General features: G+C 65.4%; 1 protein-coding gene across 5 annotated transcripts; it reads right to left on the bottom strand.

Annotated features, from left to right (window-relative positions):
• Positions 1-1325: 1325 nt before the first annotated feature.
• On the bottom strand, positions 1326-16649 carry PALM (paralemmin). 5 transcript variants are annotated; one of them, XM_032712124.1, is made up of 9 exons: positions 16522-16649; positions 9548-9596; positions 8504-8584; positions 8283-8413; positions 7207-7330; positions 7039-7060; positions 6701-6790; positions 5546-5677; positions 1326-4203 (listed from the first exon to the last, which is right to left on the bottom strand). In XM_032712124.1, the coding sequence occupies exons 1-9, from the start codon at positions 16524-16526 to the stop codon at positions 3620-3622; spliced, it is 1218 nt and encodes a 405-aa protein (XP_032568015.1). In that variant the 5' UTR covers positions 16527-16649; the 3' UTR covers positions 1326-3619. The 5 variants fall into 5 exon arrangements, with proteins under 5 accessions (XP_032568015.1, XP_032568016.1, XP_032568017.1 ...); XM_032712125.1 differs by having other exon boundaries at positions 6701-6763; XM_032712126.1 differs by lacking the exon at positions 5546-5677.
• Positions 16650-17216: the final 567 nt, after the last annotated feature.

Raw genomic sequence — 17216 nt, 5'->3', positions numbered from 1 at the left:
TGGCACTGAGAAGCCCTGAAGCTGCAGGGAGGGCCTGGATGTCCAGCTCTCCTCCCACCATGTGCCCCAGGGCAGCCATTAGCCCTGGGGGGCACAGCAGAGGGACCTGAGTGAACATGCCAGGAGCAGCCACGCCGGGAGCAGCCTGGGCTCTCCTGTCACACCGCGGGGCCTCCCCTGCAGTCACCGATAACCCCGTGTTTGCACAGGCGGGTGCTCTCGCCGCTGCGGCAGCCCCGGCACTGCCAGCCCTGGCACTGCCAGCCCCAGCCCCTTGCAGCAGAGCAGCTCCCTCCTTCCCTCTGGACACGAGCCCTGCACCTGGGAAACCTGGTCTGGAAACCTCAGGCACCTGCCAGGACAAGGGCAGGAGAGTGGCACAGTGACCGTGGTGCCCTTGGTGCCCGTGGCCACAGCTGCTGGATCCCAGCGGAGTGGGCAGCATCGCCAGTGCCCAGCGCCACCCTCCCTCCTGGCACAGGGCATCACAGCTGAGCAGGCGATGCTGTGCTGGGATGTTCAGCCCTTCCCTGTGCCGGTGGCTGGGGCGGGAGGTCCCTGTCCTCACCCTCTCTGCCCTGCATTGGAGCCCACTCCTGCCAGGAAGCCCCTCCCGGCCCCACTGCTGCCCAAGCACGGTGCTGGTGCCTGGTCCTGGCTCACCCCAGCTGCAGGTGCTGGGAGGTCCCACTTACCCCTGCCCAGCCCCTTGGTGCCCCTGTTCCCGCTCGAGGCTGGTGCTGCCTGGCCTGGGGACGCCGGTGCCGTGTGCCTGCCAGGCTGTTCTGCGTTTCCGGGCAGGTGAGTGGAGCCTGTTTTACCGCAGGGCTGAGCCAAAGTCCACAGGGGATGCCAGGGAGCCAGGAGTGCTCCCCGCCTGCCACAGGGCGTGTGCTGGCACCTGGGCTGGCACTGGGCAGGGTCAGGGCCCAGCTGCTCCAGGAAAGAGCCCTGGAATCCAAGCCTTGGGCAGCAGCAATCACACCAGCGTGGGGATGTGCAGAGACCCATGGCCATGTGCACACAGACAGGCCTTGTCAGGGCCTGGGAGGTCCTGACCCCACCACTGTCCCTCGGGACAACCAGGTAACTGGGCTGCCATGTCCTCTTTACCTGGGCAGGCACGGAGCATCACCCCCCATCCCTTTCCTCCCAGCATCCCTGTTCCCACATCCCTCTTCCTCCCCACTTCCCCTGCCCATACAGTGAAGGGGCAGCAGGGCCCATCCACAACATCCCTGTCCCTAACCTTCCATCCTCCTCCTCCCATCCCCAGGATGCCCAGCCCCAGCCCAGCCCTCTCCCACCCGTCGGTGGCTGCAGGATGGTTGTTCACACAGTTTATTTGCTCGGTTCGGGTGTTTTACAAACAACGGGGAGTGGGGGTGGGATTCAAACAGCTTCGGCACAAGTGAAAAGCTCGGGGGCGCGGGAAGTGCACTTCAGCGGAGGTGGGTGGGGGCCGGGGGGGCTGCGGGACGGGGCAGGGGTGATGTTGGGCCCACTGCCTGCTCCTCTCATGCCCCAGCCCCGGCCCGGGGCCCGATCCCACTCCCCGCTGCCACGGGCGCCAGATTGGGCTGGGGGTCAAAGCCAATTGAGAGGCAGAGGGTGCTGAGAGTGGGAGGGAGTCCCAGCCTGGGGTCGGGAGGATTGCAGGGCCCAGAGTGGGATGGGGTGAGTGGTGCTGGCCCCTGGTGTGGGGTGGCAAGAGATGACATTCCCCCCAGGATTGTGGGGGAGATGCCCTGTGGCACTGAGCCCCCTGCCCCGCTCTGCAGCAACAGGGCTCCAGGGATGCCTGTCAGCAGGAGGGGCAGGAGAGGTCCCCCTTCCCCTGGCGGGGAAACCCCTCCCTCCCTCAGCTCTGCCTCTCCCAGAGGCTGTGGGTGCCCAGACAGGGCTCAGGTGGCACTGCGAGACCCCCGCAGTCCCCAGCCCTGCAGTGACTCCACTGGGGGAAAACTGCAGCCTGGATGGTAACTGGGGGGGCAACTGGGATGTCATGGGGGGGTCACTGCTCACATAAGGGGAGTGTGGGGGAAGGAAGGCCTTGGGTGGCCGAGCCCCATCCCTGGCTGCTCTATCACGGGTGTCCCAGTGGGCTGGACAGTGTGGGGGCTGCTCCACACGTGCTTTGGGGATCCCTGGGGACTTGCCCGGCCTCACAGCAACGGGGACCCTCTCACACTCACACAAGGACCCCTGTGCTGGCTGGTGGCTGCACCCTGCCCAAAGCTCCTGGGCAAGTGCCCCTGGGCACAGAGTCTGGGCACTGCCCCGGCGGGTGCTCCCTCGCCTGCCCCAGTGGGTCTCAGGGGGGAGGAAACGCTGGTGCTGGTGGTGAAATCCCCACTGAAGGGCTGGGGCGTGGGGTGGGGGAGCAGGGAGGCTGCCCTTCATGGGACACCGGACTCCTGACAGCTCCCAGTGCCAGTGCTGGGGTGAACTGGGCTGCCCTGCTCTCCTGCAGGACCTGGTGCTGCAGCCTGGACCCCCAGAAGGTGGCTCTGCAAAGCTGCCACCGCTGAGCTGCAGAGGCAGGAAGGGAACGGGATGCTGGGCCACACTCCTGCTGCTATGAGGAAGTGGGTGGGGTGGGCACACCCACCCCATTCCTGTCCCCACGAGGCTGGGCCCCCCTTGCTGCCATTGCCCCAGGGGGACACGGGCACTGGCCACAGCACAGCTCAGCCCGGGGGGCTGGCAGAGCCCAGCGGTGCCAGCCAGCAGCCGAGTTGGAGGAATGGCCATCAATGCCAGCACCAGGGTGAGGGGCTTCCACACAGTGAGATGAGCCTGGGGGAGCAGAGCAGGGTCTCCTGCCCACAGCTCTGAGCACAGGCTGGGGTGGTCCTGGAGGAGCTGTGCGTGGCCCTGCCCATGACCACAGCTGAGCATCATGGAGGAGACACTGCCCTTAATGCTCTTCCCTCGCCTGGACATGCTCGGTCCCCGAGGGGCTCATGGCTTGGGGAGCCCAGGGCCATGGGGACAAGGACATGGGATGGAGTGGAGATGTCCATGGGCAGCCAGAGGGGAACAGACCCAGGCCTTTCCCCACTGGTGATGCAGATGATGGAGGCACAGAGAGAGGGCCTGGCATGGGGCTGGGTCCAATGCCCACCATGGGCTGGGCCAAGTGTGGGTCCCGCTGGTGCCGGCTCCCAGGGAGTCATCTACGGATGCAGCGGCGTCCTCTGATCCCCTGCCCGACGGCTCCGTCCTCCGACGGTGGGTGGGACAGTTGGTGAAAGAGGAAAAGGCTCTGGTGTTGGCGGCAGGAGGGCTCCAGTGGGGTTGAGGCTGGGCTGTGGTGGGGTGAGTGCACCGTGGGGTTAGGGGGTCTCTAATAAATACCACAGGCAGCACTTGTGGGGGGCAGCGCAGGGCAGGCGTTGGGCAGATGGGGCGAGCGTTGCCACGGCCGCCATTTGCTGCTGCCCACTGCAGCCCCCTGGGCACCGTGTTGGATCTCCCCCGTTCTGCAGAAAGAGGGTCCGTGTCCAGTGTGGGGGAAGCCCGGCGTGCCGGGACGGCGGGCCTGGCTAGCAGGGGCCGGGGCAGAGAGGGCTCGGCGGGGGCAGCCTGTCCCGGCGGCAGCGGGGGCCGGCGGGGCTCACATCACCGTGCAGCACTTGCAGCGCTGCTTCTTCACGTCTGTCTCCTGCTCGGCCTCCTTGGCATCTGTGGCGTTGGCACCCGGCTTCTGCCCGCCCGCGCCCTCCTCCCCCAGGGGCTGGGCGCCCGCCGGCTCCAGCGCGGTGCCGTTGGGCGGCGCGTGGTCCTTGTGTGCCGGCTCCGGCTTGCTCTCGGCGTCCTCGATCACCACCAGCTCTGCCTTGATGGTGCCCTCCAGCCCCAGCACCTTCTTGGTCTCGTTCTCATCCTCCACGTTCTGGTAGCCCATGAAGATCATGGTGACAGGCTGCTCCCGGCTCGGCTCCGTCCCCTCGCCCGGCGGCACCGTGGGGCTCTCCCGTGGCTTCGCTTGCAGCCCCGTGATCTCCCTCCGCGGCGTTGGCTTCTGGCTGCCCGGAGCGCTGCCGCCCCCCTGGCCCGCCTTGGCTGGGGTCTCGTGCCCGGCGGCTTCGCTCAGCGTGGCCTCGTCCGCTTTGTGCAGGAGCTCGTCGACCTCGGAGGAGCTGAGGGGGTGGGCCCCGTTCTGCAGGGCCCCGTCCTCGGCGCTCACTGCGTGCACCACTGTAGGGACAAGAGGAGGGAGGGTGAGGGAGACTCAGGACAGGGGCACAAGGTGACCTGGAAAAGCTCCTGCTGGCACAACCCACTTGGACCCAGCTCCCACGTGGCCCAGGAGCAGCCCGTTCCCCTCTCTAAGGGCTCTGCCACTGAGGCTGGGACTCCCCACAGCATCCCGACCCCTCTCCGAGATTGAACTGCTGTCAGACCCCCCTCATCACCTGGCTCCTGCCCGACAGCAGGCAGAGGCCAAAATAAAAGCCCAGTGTGAGGAGCAGTTCCTGAAGCCTCAGGCTCAGCAAACCCTGTGGGAGCCACGGCTGTCTGCCAGGCTGCCAACAGCCAGCCAAGCTGCCTGTGCTCACCGCGGCAGGACGGCGTCCGCCAGCACCCCGCTCGGCCGGGCTGACACGACACTCTGTGGCAGGTCACCACTGCCACCTCTGAGACCCCAGCAACGCTCAGCAGGTGCTGCCCCAGCGCATTCCCACCAACTCCTGACACATCCTGCCAGGACTGTGGCACCCGGTGGCCCCGTGCCCAGAGGAGACGGGGCTCTCCCACCCCAACACGCTGTGCCGGCTGCTCACGGCACTGGAGGCAGAGATGTGCGTCATGGCCGGAGCAGCCACCGGCTTGTGGCGTTTTCCACTTGACCTGGGGCATCACACAGCAGTCGGTGCCACCACCGCAGCGGGCAGGCGGTGAGCGAGGCACAGGGACCGGCCTGGCAGGGCCAGCACAGCCATGGCCACAGGGAGAGGGTTGAACAGGATCACTGTGCCGCAGTTTCCTTGGAGAGACAGTCGGTCCACTCAGCCACCACAGTCCCCAGTAACATGCCCCAGCTCCATGGCTGGACCTTGCCACCAAAGTGGTCCCTCGGGTTTCACCAGGCCCTTTAGAGCAGGTTCCCAGATATTGCCAAAAGCAGGAGCTGCAGTCCCTACTGCTGCACTTCCTCCATACCCAGCAGCCATGCTCCCCACTGCCAGCCTGTGGGCCAGGCCAACGTGGTGCCAGTGCCACATTCCCTGCCCGCAGGATGGGCTCCCGAGTCTTGGACACAGCAGATCCTCTTCTCTCCTCTCCAGCGGTGCAGGGTCACGATGTGCAAACCAGGACTGGCCTGTCTGGACCATCCACACCTTGCTGCCAGGACAATCCTGCGATCCGCCGGACTGGGGCCAATGAGGAGTTGCCCTCACAGAGCTGGTGAGGCTGCCGGGAGCAGCCCCTGCACTTCCTCGCCCTGGTGGGTGCCCGCTGGGATGTTTGGGCGGCCGCTCCCTCGTCCCCGGCCCTTTGCTTCTGCCACCGGCCAGCGGCGAGGGCTGGCCCGTACCTTTCATCTCATCCTCGTACACTTTGACCCCCTGCAGACAGTGGTTCTGGGGGAGCAGGGTGGTGCTGGACAGGACCTTGGTCTCCCCAGTCACTCTGTCCTTCTCCACTGTGATCTCCACCGAGTACATGGCTGGGACACAAAGAGGACAGCGCGGTTACGGCGGCCCCGGCCCTCCCCAGCCCCTGCTCCGCGGCTGGCGGCACGTGGCAGCAGTGCCGTGGTGCTCAGCAGTGCTGTGGTGCTCAGCAGTGCTGTGGTGCTCAGCGGTGCTCGGGGTGCTCAGCGGTGTTAGCGAGGCGGCAGCGAGGAGCGGTGAGTGGCAGAGGCGGGTGCGGCATCCCTGGCACATCCCTCCTCCTGGGACCCGTGGGCTGCCGCCATCCTGGCGCTGCTGGTATCACCTTACCTCCGTGGCTGCTGTGGCCCCGGGGCTGGGCCTAGCCGGGCCCTGGGGGCACTGGCAATGCCGTGTCCGTCTGTCCAGCCGGTGAGCGGAGCTGGCTGCGGGGCCCAGGCTGGGAGCCAGGCTCATGCTCACAGAGGTGCAACCCCCACTGAGGGTGCTGGCGCTGGGGCAGCCTCTCCACCCCCGTGGGACGGGCGACCCTTGGCATCTCTTCTTCAGCTCTCAGCCAGTCCCTGCTGGCACCAGGGTCACCTCAGCCCTGTGTGTGGTGCTTTGCTCTGAGGATCCCAAGATGGGCTCTGCCCAGTGCTGGTGCCACGGTCTGGTCTTGAGCCATTGCCCCAGACCAGAGCAAACTCCTCCAGCAGCAGAGCCGGCTGCAGCCCCCCCAGCTCAGGCAGCCCCGTGCCCCTGTAGCTCCCTGAGGCAGCCGGCCCTGGGTCAGCCATGCCGGCAGCTTCGCTCCCTCGCCCCTGCGCAGAGAAGCTGCAAACAGCAGGAAGGATGAAACTGGAGCAGAGACATGGAACTTGGGTGAGGGGGGGCCCTGAGCCATGAACCAGCTGTGGGGTGGAAGCAAAACCAAACCCTGTGATTGCAATGACGGATGTTCTCTGCCCTGGGCTTGGAAAGGCATCGAGCGGCACGGCGGGGAGCGGCTGCGGTGGCAGCGAGCCGAGGACGGCGTGGAGGGGAGGGGGAAGCAGCCAGGAAGGAGCGCTCCTCCCGGGGCAGGGGGCACCTACCCGCCTTCATCAGGTCGGTGCCTTCCACTGCCTTCATGGGGCTGCTGGAGACCTTCTTCTCGGCTGGAGATGGAGAGGAGAGACGACTGCCTGAGCCAAAATGATCACCTGGTTGTCCATGTGCCCATAGGACAGGACCCAGGGACGGTGGCATGTCCCCTGCAGATGGTCCCTGGGACGGGCTCCCCCGCCACAGGGCACCACTGCCTGGGAGGGGACAGGGGACATGGAGACAGGGCTTCCACTGGCTCTCTCTACCCATCTGGCCCCAGCATCGGGGCAGCATGAGGGGATGGTGGGCATCGAACCGCGTCTGGGGGGGATCAAGGATCACCTACCCTTAACCGTGCCCAGAGGACTCTGCAAAACAGAAGGGAGAGGTTATAGGAGCTGCTGGGACCCTCCATGCACCCACTGCCCCCACACTCATCACCCACACACCCATCCCCACCGGGGCCAGGGACCCCAACCTCACTGCCAGCAGCCCCACCCGCAGCCGTGCCCACCTTCTGTGCATTCGGGACAGCTTCGGCCTTCTCCTCCTTGGCTGGGGCTGCCGCCTCTGCCAGGTTCTCCTTGGTAGAAGCCACTGAGCTGCTGTTCTCCAGCATCTCCAGCTCCTTCTCCAGCCTGCGGGGAGAGCTGGGGCTGAGAGGCCATGAGGAGCCTTGATGCAGGCAGTGTGGGGCAGGTAACTGTGGGGCAGGAAGCTGTGGGGCAGGTAACTGTGGGGCAGGCAGCTGTGGGGCAGGTAACTGTGGGCAAGCAGCCACAGCAGAGCTGTGAACATGGGCCAGCAACACAGTGCAGGGGAGAGAGGAGGCACAAATTGTCCCCCTGGGCTCACGACGTGCAGGGACATATTCTGGCACAGCTGTCACTGTCTCTTTGCAGGGGAAAAAGCCAACGGGCTCAGCCCAAGTGAATGGCAGAGACCCTGCCGGGGGCACCAGGCAGAGGGACCGAGCCCCATGCACTTGCCGGTGCCCTCACTCGGTGGCTGGAGCGTGGCTGCTCCATCGTCCTTCTGCTCCCGCACATGTCGCCGGGAGCCTGGCTGAGCTTTCTACGAGGGCGACTGCCTGTTCCCAGCCAGCAGCCCGGCCAGGAGATGTGCCGGCAGCGGGGCCCCACCGGGGCTTGGCGGAGGTCCGGGGAGTCCCCGCGGACTGGCGCGGTGGCAGAGCCCTCCCCGGCAGAGCCCCCCCGGCTCCCGCACGGCGCCGGCAGAGGAATGCGCCGCGCCATTAGCCGGACACAAAGGCCCCTTCGTGCCTGACCCCTCTCTGCACCGATGCTCCGTAATTAACGGCACCGCCGTGACTGATTGCATTCCTACTGCGCTGCCGGGACACCTCCGTGCTGGGGCTCCGGGGCCCCGCCTTCGGCTGCCCAGCAACAAGGGGACTGGGCAGGGGCTGAGGCGTCTCCCTCACAACCTCCCCGCTGCCCCTTCCCCAGGGCTGAGTCACCGCGACGGGGATGGACGTCTGTGAGGCCCCAGCCTGCTCGGGGGTCTCTGGAGGGACGCGGGTGCTCTCCGAGTTCATCCCGACACCCGGCCCCGCACTGGCCCCGTTACCTCTGGATGGTTTCCTCCAGCTCCTTGGTCTTCACCTCATCCTCCTGCATCTGCTTCTTCATGGCCTCTTCCTCCTCGGAGGCAGAGGCTGGGGCTCCCTCCAGGAGCCATCTCTCCCGCAGAGCCTTGGACTGGGGAGCAGAAGGGGGTCACGGTCCTGCCCCCCCGAGCCGGGGGCATCCCGGTGCAGAGGCAGCCTGGGGGTCCCAGGGGATTCTCACCTTGAGATGCTGCAGCTGCCGCCTGTCGTCCTCGAGCTGCCGCCTTTTGTTCTCGATCTCCGTCTGACGCTTCCGCTTCTCCTGGAGGGACGGGAGCGGCGGAGCCGGGGTCGGCGCGGGGAGGGGGTGGGCGCCGAGCATCGCCGGGTAGGGAGGAGAGGGGGCGAGGGGCTGCACTTGGGGAGAGGGGCTGCGAGACCAGCCTTGGGGACAGCCCACAAGGAGCCCAGTATCACGTCCCTGCCCTCTCTGGGAGAAACTGAGGCACGGAGGCTGTAGAGAAGTCATGGCAAAGCCTGGGCTCTGTTCACCATCTCAAAATGTCGCCTTCCCCTCAGCTGGCCCCGCTGAGTGAGCTGCCAGCGTGGGGGAAACAGCCCCCGGGGCCTCCACCTCGCCCCTCCCGCCACCCATCCTGGGGCTGCTCCAGATCATTTCAGCAGAGTCAGACCCAGCCCGGACGCGTCACCCGGCGCTTTCTCCTCTGGTCCAGAACAATTTGCCCTTTGTGTGGCAGAGATCAGCCAGTTGCCAGCCGGGCAGGGCAGGGCAGGGGGGCTGCCATGGGGCAGCGGTGGGTTCGACCTGCTCTGTGCTGGGAGGGGCTGCCCAGTGTGGCCCCCAACTGCTCACTAATTAACGTAATTACTAGTGCCCATGGCGGGCATGGCTGGATTGCACCATCCTCAGCCTTTCCTGGGAAAGGGTGTGCGGGAGAATCATCACTCATTTCCCTCACTTGGGGCTCATCAAGGCACTGTTTTATTAATTAAACCTCCCGGCTGCCTGTTGCTCTGTCCCTGTTTCAGCCACGCAGCCAAGCCAAGCCAGCTCCGGCACCCTGGGAAGAGCCACTGCAGGGACATCCTGGCACGGGCCACCACGAGTCCTCTTTGGCTGCTGGGGACTCCTGGCCTGCGGCTGAGCACCTGCACCATCTCACCTACCCCTGCACCCTCCTCCCCACTGGCATCTGCCCCATGTGCTGCACGGGGCAGGGGTGTGGGGACACTGGGCCAAGGTCCAGCCCGAGCAGGGACTCACCGCGATGGCCTGCAGCCTCTCCTGCTGAAGGGTGCTGGCCTCCACGACCCTGCAGAGAGCAGAGAGCAGCGGTGAGGAGTGGCACCAGCAGCAGGTGTCAGGCACATTGTACAACCAGCAAACCGGACACTGCAGCACACGGGCAAAGGCTGAACCCTTCCTTTCCATCGGCTGTTTCCTCCTCGCCACCCTGGAGCCAAGCATCCCTTGCCTGCACGGCTCCTCCAGACACCCCTCAGCCCCCCATCCTACCCAAATTGCCCCAGGACAGGCACCTTGCCCAGCGCCTGGGGGACTCAGCGCAGCCAGACCCACTCCTGCTGTGGCGCAGATGGAAACCATGACCACAGAGGGGCTGGAGCAGGACGGTTCTGGACGCCCCTGCCTTCCAACCTGGCTCACACTTTCCATTCCAAGCCCTTTTCTTGGCAGCTGACACCTTTCCCAGACAGTGACCTTTCTGGGCTGCGTACGAAGGCACACGCACGCCCACGTGCACAGACACTTGGACACACACAGACACACACATGGCAACAGGCTCCGCTCCCGCCGGCGTCCGTGTTCTGGGCCCAGTACCTGCCTCTGCAACCTGGGCTGCCACGGCCGTGCCAGGGCTGCTGCCGGCAGCAGCCGCCTCGCTGGCCTCAGGGTGCTGCAAGGAGGGGGTATCCCTGATCCCTGCAGCCACCTGCCCACACACCCACCCTCCTGTGTCCCCGTGGTGTGGTGCCCAGGCCAGCCCGACCGGCAGCGCAGCCCCCGGGCCCAGCGAGAGCCCCCACACCACAGAGCACCGGGGGCAGGTCCAGCACCAGGACCCACGGTAGGGCTGGGGCAGCTGGTGGGGCTGGCTGGGACCAGGATGCTCCAGCGCCACAGGAGCTGCTGGCTGCTCACCAGACAGTGCTAACGAAGTGCTCAGCTGTGGCAGTAATTAGGGTGGGAGGCACAGAGGTATTGTCAGACGATGGATCATCTCCACTTGCTTCCTAGAGCAAGGGACAGAGAGCAGGACTCTGCACTCCCGGGAAGGGCTTTTTCCAAAGATGGTTTTACACACAGGGTGGGCTCGGGGTGCTGTGCCCCACACATGAGACCTCCCGGCCCTGGGCTCTGACCACACGTGCCAGCACGTGTGCTCTTGCACATGTATGTGCCCTCACGTGGGTCCTCTGCCGGAGGAGCTGGGTTTTGCCAGCAGGGTCTGTGGGGTGAGAGGAGCCCCTGCCTCCTCCTGCCCCCTCCTCGAAGCCAGCGATTTACTGGGAGCTGCTCAGAGCTGCCGTCCTCCCCTCACCCCGCACCCTGGGGATCCCAGCAGTGCGCAAAATCCAGACCAGGAAAACAAACAGGGAAGGTGTTGCTTTTGTGGTGGTTGTTTTCATGCTGTTTGCAGCGACGCTGTGACTGTTTCCCCAGCGCAGGCGCGTGGCACAGCTCACACACCCGCGTGCCCCGCACCAGCCCCACAGGTCTGGGGCTGCCCTTCAGCGTGGGCTCCCTCCTGCTCTGGTCCCCCAAGTCCAGCCCCTGGCACCCCACACTCACAGGGTGTTGGACCAGGTCCTGTTTCTCTCCTGGATCTTGCCCTGTTCAATGTATCCAAACTTCTACAGCATTTCTGAAACGTTCTGTTCTGCTTTTCCTCCCTCCTCCATTCTCTTTATTTTCCATTATTTGCTACAGTCTCTGCATTCCCGGGTTGAACGCCAGGAATCTTCCTGGCCCAGGAAGAGATGCAAAATGGGCTGGATGCCCCTCACTGCACCCTCCCAGCCCCCCCGGCTCCTGGCCTGGGGACTCCGATCCATTGAGGAGGGCTGAATGGGAACCACCCCAGCACCCACAGTCCTCGCCTGCTGGGACCAGGCAATGAGGTGGAGGTGGAGGGTCCCCCACTCCCCAACAGCCCCGTCCTGTCACGACCTGTCCCCAGGGGTCAGCACGGGCTGGTGTGAAGGGGCCCCGCTGCCGCCGGCCCTGGTGACTGATGGAGGCGGTTCCCTGGCAATGGTTGTCTGGCAACAGCACCATGGTAACGGTGCCATGGCAACGGGCGAGCGGTGGGGGGGGATGCACAGAGCGGGCAGAGGGATCGAGAGGCCCCCTGGGGTTGGGGGTGCCGCTCCCCGGGCCTGGCACTCTGGCAGCACTGGTGGACCAAAACCGTGGCATCACTGGGGTCTCCCTGGGGGTTCTGATGCTCCAGATCCATCTGGAAGGGTGGAAAGGTGGGGCCACTGCGCCCTTTACCCTCACCTTCTGAACCACCAGGCCAGGTAGGGAGCAGGGACATGGAGATGATGCCCTGGGAGCTCCCAGCCCCAGCCCCCGGACCTCAGGCTGGGCCCACACATGTGTGCGAGCACACACACACCCACACTCTCCCTTGGCTCCCCAGCTCTTTCCAGCCCTGCTGATGCTGCCATTTCCCACCATCACAAGGGAAGCCCGTGACCTTTTGTCTCCTCCCGCCTGACATGAAACAATAATGTTTATTTGCCTTCCTCTGTTTTTTCCCATTAGCTCATCCAAATGTGCGAAGAGCCATTTCAAGCTGCTTCTCCGCCCCCCTGACCCCCACTCCCTTCCCACCCGCTCAGCTCCGAGCTGGGGGAAGGCAGGAGAGTGTCCTGCACGGGCACTGCTGCCTGGACCCCCACAGCGACCCCGGGGAGGTGGGGGTGCAGGCCCCAGGGCCCGTGGCAATGGCAACAATCGAGGGACCAGCACTGATTTATAGCACTGTTCCCATGCCAGGAGCTGGGCCCCTTGGCCAGACCTGGAGTGACGTGGCCGTGGGGAGGCTGCAAAGCTCCGTCATGAAGCCATTTAGCAACAGGCCGTGATCGAACGGCCCTGATGGAAGGCACAGAGGGGAGGGGAGGGGGCTGCAGTCACCCGGGGACCACCATGCATTGACCACGAAGGCAGACACATCAGTGGCAGCGGCTCGGGTGAGGACAGCCAGAAATCTGTGCAGCTGAGGAGCCGCGTGCCCAGCACAGGGTCGGAACCCTGCTCAGATCCTGGCACCCAGGGGCTGGTCCTGCCCTGCCCCACGGTGTGGCTGCCTCCCCCCACTGCTGCTGCATCTCCCCATCACCCACCCCATTCCTTCCCAGGGTGAGCGGTGCCCTCCCCACGATCCCACTGCCGGCACGGCCCCAGGCACAGCCCCAGCCATGGCCACTGCCCGGGGAGGGAATGGGGACGGGGGGAGGTGGGGGGAGGAGACGGCAGCCCCAGGCTCCCGAAAACGCAGATGCATTAGAGCAAGTGGAGCTGCCTGATTGATTCTCTGGGCTGAGACGTGGGCTGGGAGTGCCAGGAGAAAATGGATCCCATGAATATTTGATGAACGGAGGCTTGGGGAGGGAGTTTGATTGGAAAATTACAGATCTTTCAAACAGTGGTTCAAGTACCCTCCAAATACTTGGGTTTCCAGCTCCCTTCCAGTTAGAGGAGCAAGGCTCCACCAGCAAACTCCCACCACGATTTATGAATGAGAGCGGAGCCGGCCTCTCCCCACCCCGGGAGCACTGGCCAGCTGGGATGGGCAGCCCCGGTGCTGGCCGGGACACGGCACCTGGCTCCTGCCACAGCCATCCCTGGGTTCCCGTTCACACGGGGCAGTGCAGCTTTCCCACAGCAGTGCCATGAACACAGGCACACATGAGGCTCCAAAGAGCTGGTAGGAACGTGGATCCTGGCAGGGGCACCCCTGTGAGTCCCAGCACCTGGGGGGAGCTCAGTTCTTGGTGCCAAGCCCAGGGGCTGGGCTTAACCCATGTCCAGCTTCCACCCAGTTTCCACCAGGAAACACCTGTCTGGGGCAGGATCCATCTGGCTCCTCTCCCTCCTCCAGGCTCATCCTTGTCCCTGACAGTGGCTCCTGCCTGGGGCCAGAGGGCTCCTTGTCTCCAGATAAAGAGACTCAGGAATCTGGGCTGTGCCTCCAGCACCAATCCTGGCGCCTCCACTCAACCCGGCTCCAGCACACGGCACCTCCCGAGGTTTCCTCTGGCACCTCCAGTGCTGGAGCCCCAGCACAGCTCCCAGCACAGCTCTGGACATGTGAACTACCACCCTGCCTGGGGAAAGGGGCTGTTTCTGGCCAGGAAGCACAAACGCCAACACTGGCTTCCCAGGAAACCTGGGGAGCTCTGGTTCCTCCCAGCAATGCACGTCGAGCTGAGGTCTCACAGCAGTGGCTGAATTCTGAACCCCATGATCTGCCAGCCCCGAGCAGGGCTGGGTGCTGTTGTGGGGCCACCTGTGGCAGAGCTTTATGGCCTCCTCTGGGAGAGCTGGGAAGGGTGACAGTGCCGTCCCCTCAGCTGCACACAGGGACAGGATGGACCTGACCCCTTCTGGTTCCTTGCACCTGGCTAGGAGGCAGCAGGACCCAGCCTGGGTTTCACTTCTCCCTGGATTCCAGCAGAGAGCAGGGTCCTGAGTCCCTTCCCAAAGGGCTCATGGGTTATTCCTCAGGCAGAAATCTCCCTCCTTCCCCTGGGTGCAACTGTCAGCTTCCGATCAGGGTTGTGAGGGCAGGACCAGGAGAGCCCTTGCTCCAAGGACACCCCCTGAGCCAAGGGGAGAGCGGCAACCCAGTGAGACAAACCACCAGAGCAGCCAGATGTGAGATGCAGGATCTCCAGCTGCTCAAGAGCACTGATGGCAGCAGGAGCAGAGGAGGACAAACAGCTCCAGTGGGACCAGCACAGCCTTTACCAGAGTTGGAAGCTTTCAGCCAAACCTCCCTGGGCACCAGTGGCTTGTGGCAGCCAGGACCCTCTTCCAGCCTCTGCCGCTGCCAAGGCGAAGCAGGAGCCAAGGCAAAGGCAGCAGTGCCTGCCCCAGCACCCGCTGGCTGCTGCAGAGCCAGGCTGACAGCAGGGCATCACCTGGCCATGTCCCCACCTGCCCTGGGACTCCCCTAAACCTCCAGCCCCACGACCAGGCTCTGGAGTTGAGCGGCTGCAGGGGCTGCACTGTTTTGCTTTGGGGCTGTGCCCCCACCCCAGGTCACTTGAGGAGTTTCGCTCCAAAGAAAGACATTGACAAGTCCAGCATATGGAGCTGGTGGGGGACAGGCCTCGCACTCCTCCACAGATTCCTCAGCCCTTGCTGTGAGGGTCGGTCCAGAGCAGGGTGAAGGGCACCATGTGGAGCTCAGGTACAGGAGCCATCATCCTGCCCGGTGCCATCCCCCCCTTCAACCCCAGCCTTTGATGCCTCCGCTCCCAGAGAAGCCTGTGCCTGGTCTGGCAGCTCCTCACCCTCTCCCCGGGGCACGTCGCACCCCTCGGCTCTGCCCTTCCCCTCATTGCTGCCTTTTGGCAAATCACGCACACGTTTTCCTCCCTAAAAAGGCTCTTTCCTGCAGGGACCGAGGCTCTGTGGGGCTGCCCAAAGCTGCGACCCTGCCTTGGCCAGCTCTCTGTCCCCTCCAGCAGCACGGGGAGCTTCTCTGTCTCCCCAGTCCCACAGCCATTGCACCCCAGTCTCCAAAACATTCTCAGACCTCCACTGGTTCCTCCCGCTTAGTTCCAACCCCAAGCCAACCAGAGCCCGCCCCGAGCCCAGGACACCCCTCGCCCTGCCCTTCACCAGCGCCCCACGGCCTCTCAGGGCTCCCTGGTGGGAGGCAGGTGGTGGTGAGCAGGACCTGTTGAGCACTCAGCATCCCGGTAGCCAGTGCTAAAAACAGATCAGTGTGAGGTGAGGTGCCCGTGAGGAGTGGAGGGTGGCTGACCCTGATCTGGCTGGGTGCCCCAGGAAGCCCCAGTGCCAAACCCAGAAGGTCCTGGGGACCCCTGGTTCTCCATGATGGGGACCAGAGCCACGGGAGGCAAGGAAAGGCCCGGATGAGACGGGGCCAGCGCTGGCACTTGGCACCTCGAGCAGCTGCCCAGTCCCATGCACTCCTGGCACCAGCTGCTGGCATCCCTGAGGAGCAAAACCAGCACGCAGGCAGGACAGTCCCCAGCCACCAGCTCCCAATGGCTTCCGCCTGCTCCGTCCTTCCCCCACCCGCCCGGCTCCAACCGACCGGGCAGGGCCCCACCACGGCACACAAAGGATGAGGCCGGGTCAGAGAGTGTCCATCTGTCCGGACTCCTCTGGTGGGAGCCGATACGTGAGGATGCCCTGGCCACAGCCGGGTCCCTGGGCAGGGGCTGGGGGCACAGTGCAGGGAGGGGTCCGCGGCTCCTGCCACCCACTCACCCCACCACACGCAGCGGCAACAACAGGTTCAAAACACAAAAATAAACGCCCGCCCCACCCCCTGCTTCCCTCACCGCTGGCTGCCCAGACACCCCCCACACCTCCTGCACCCCCCGCGCCCGCATCGAGGCCTCCGCTGTTGCCCCCCCACCCCGAGCCAGCGCCCCAGCACCCCACGGCGGGGCAGGGACCCGGGGAGGGGCCGCACCTGCTGAGTGGCGCTGGGGGAAAGGCGGCCCCAGTATCGGGGTCCCGAGCCCCGGCACTGAGGGGGTGTGAGCCCCCGGTATTGAGGTTCTGAGCCCCAGCACATCAGGGGATGTGAGGCCCCGGTTTTGGGGTCACGAGCCCTGGTATCGGGGGGATGAGAGGCCCCCCCCCCCCCCGGTTTTGAGGTCCCAAGCCTCAGCATAGGGGGGATATGAGCCTCTGGTATTGGGATCCTGAGACTCCAGGATCAGGGGGATGCGAGCCTCCAGTTTTGGGGTGCTGAGTCCCCAGGACCAGGGGGATATGAGACCCCAGGTTCGGATTCCCCAGCCCCGGCATCGGGGGTGTACGAACCACTGGTACGAGCTCTTTGAGCCGACGGTGTGCGCTTCCCGCAGCTCCGGTACTGGGGTCCCGCGCCCCGGTTCCCGGCCGCCGCTCCCCCCTCCCCGGTACTGCGGTGCTCGGCCGGCGGGGCCCGGGGGGGCCCTGGCTCGGTGCCGCGGTCCCGGCGCGGCTCCGGTACTCACTCCATGGTCCCGGTGACGGCTCCGGCGAGGGTGGGGGGCGGCGGAGCGGGGCCGGCGTCCGCCGGCGTCCCGGCGCTCAGGGCCCGGCGGGCGGCGGCATCCCCGGCGGGGCTGCGGGATGCGCAGGGATGTCGGGACCGCGCCGGTGCTCCCGCCTCCCTCCCGCACAGCTCCGTCTGCCGGGCGCGCCCCGCCACTGCCGCCGCCCATCACCCGGCCTCGGGGCGCGCCGGCATCGCCGGGGCTGTGGCTGCTGCTGAGGGTCCCGAGGCGAGTGCCGACTGTGCAATGCCCGGTGCGGGACAGGTTGGAGGAGTTGCATTCGCAGCGTCTCCATGAATGCAGCCCCTCCTGTGAATGCAGCCCCTCAATCCTGCCCCACCCCAGGCACCGCCACCTCTTTGCTCCCCCCTTTCTGCTCCCCCATTTCCCAACCCAACGGCCGCCACGGGCAAACTGCCACAGGAGGCCCTGAGCCACCCTCCGTTGGGAAATCTGCCCACTGCTCGGGGAGAGCTTTGCACCTGGCCCTGGAGCAAGCCTGGCTCTGCAGCGAGTGTCAGCATGCACCCCCAGCCTGGTATCTCACATCCCCTGCACCCCTTTTTGCATTCCAAGGCAATGCAGAACAGGGGGAAGAAACTGCCCCTCTGCCCACAACATCATCCCAGAGCCAGCAGGGCTCTGGAGAAGCC

Source organism: Chiroxiphia lanceolata, chromosome 27 (genome assembly GCF_009829145.1).
Source record: "Chiroxiphia lanceolata isolate bChiLan1 chromosome 27, bChiLan1.pri, whole genome shotgun sequence".
Classification (NCBI taxonomy): domain Eukaryota; kingdom Metazoa; phylum Chordata; class Aves; order Passeriformes; family Pipridae; genus Chiroxiphia; species Chiroxiphia lanceolata.
The sequence above is the reverse complement of the archived record's forward strand: the minus strand, read 5'-3'. Positions and strand labels throughout refer to the sequence as shown.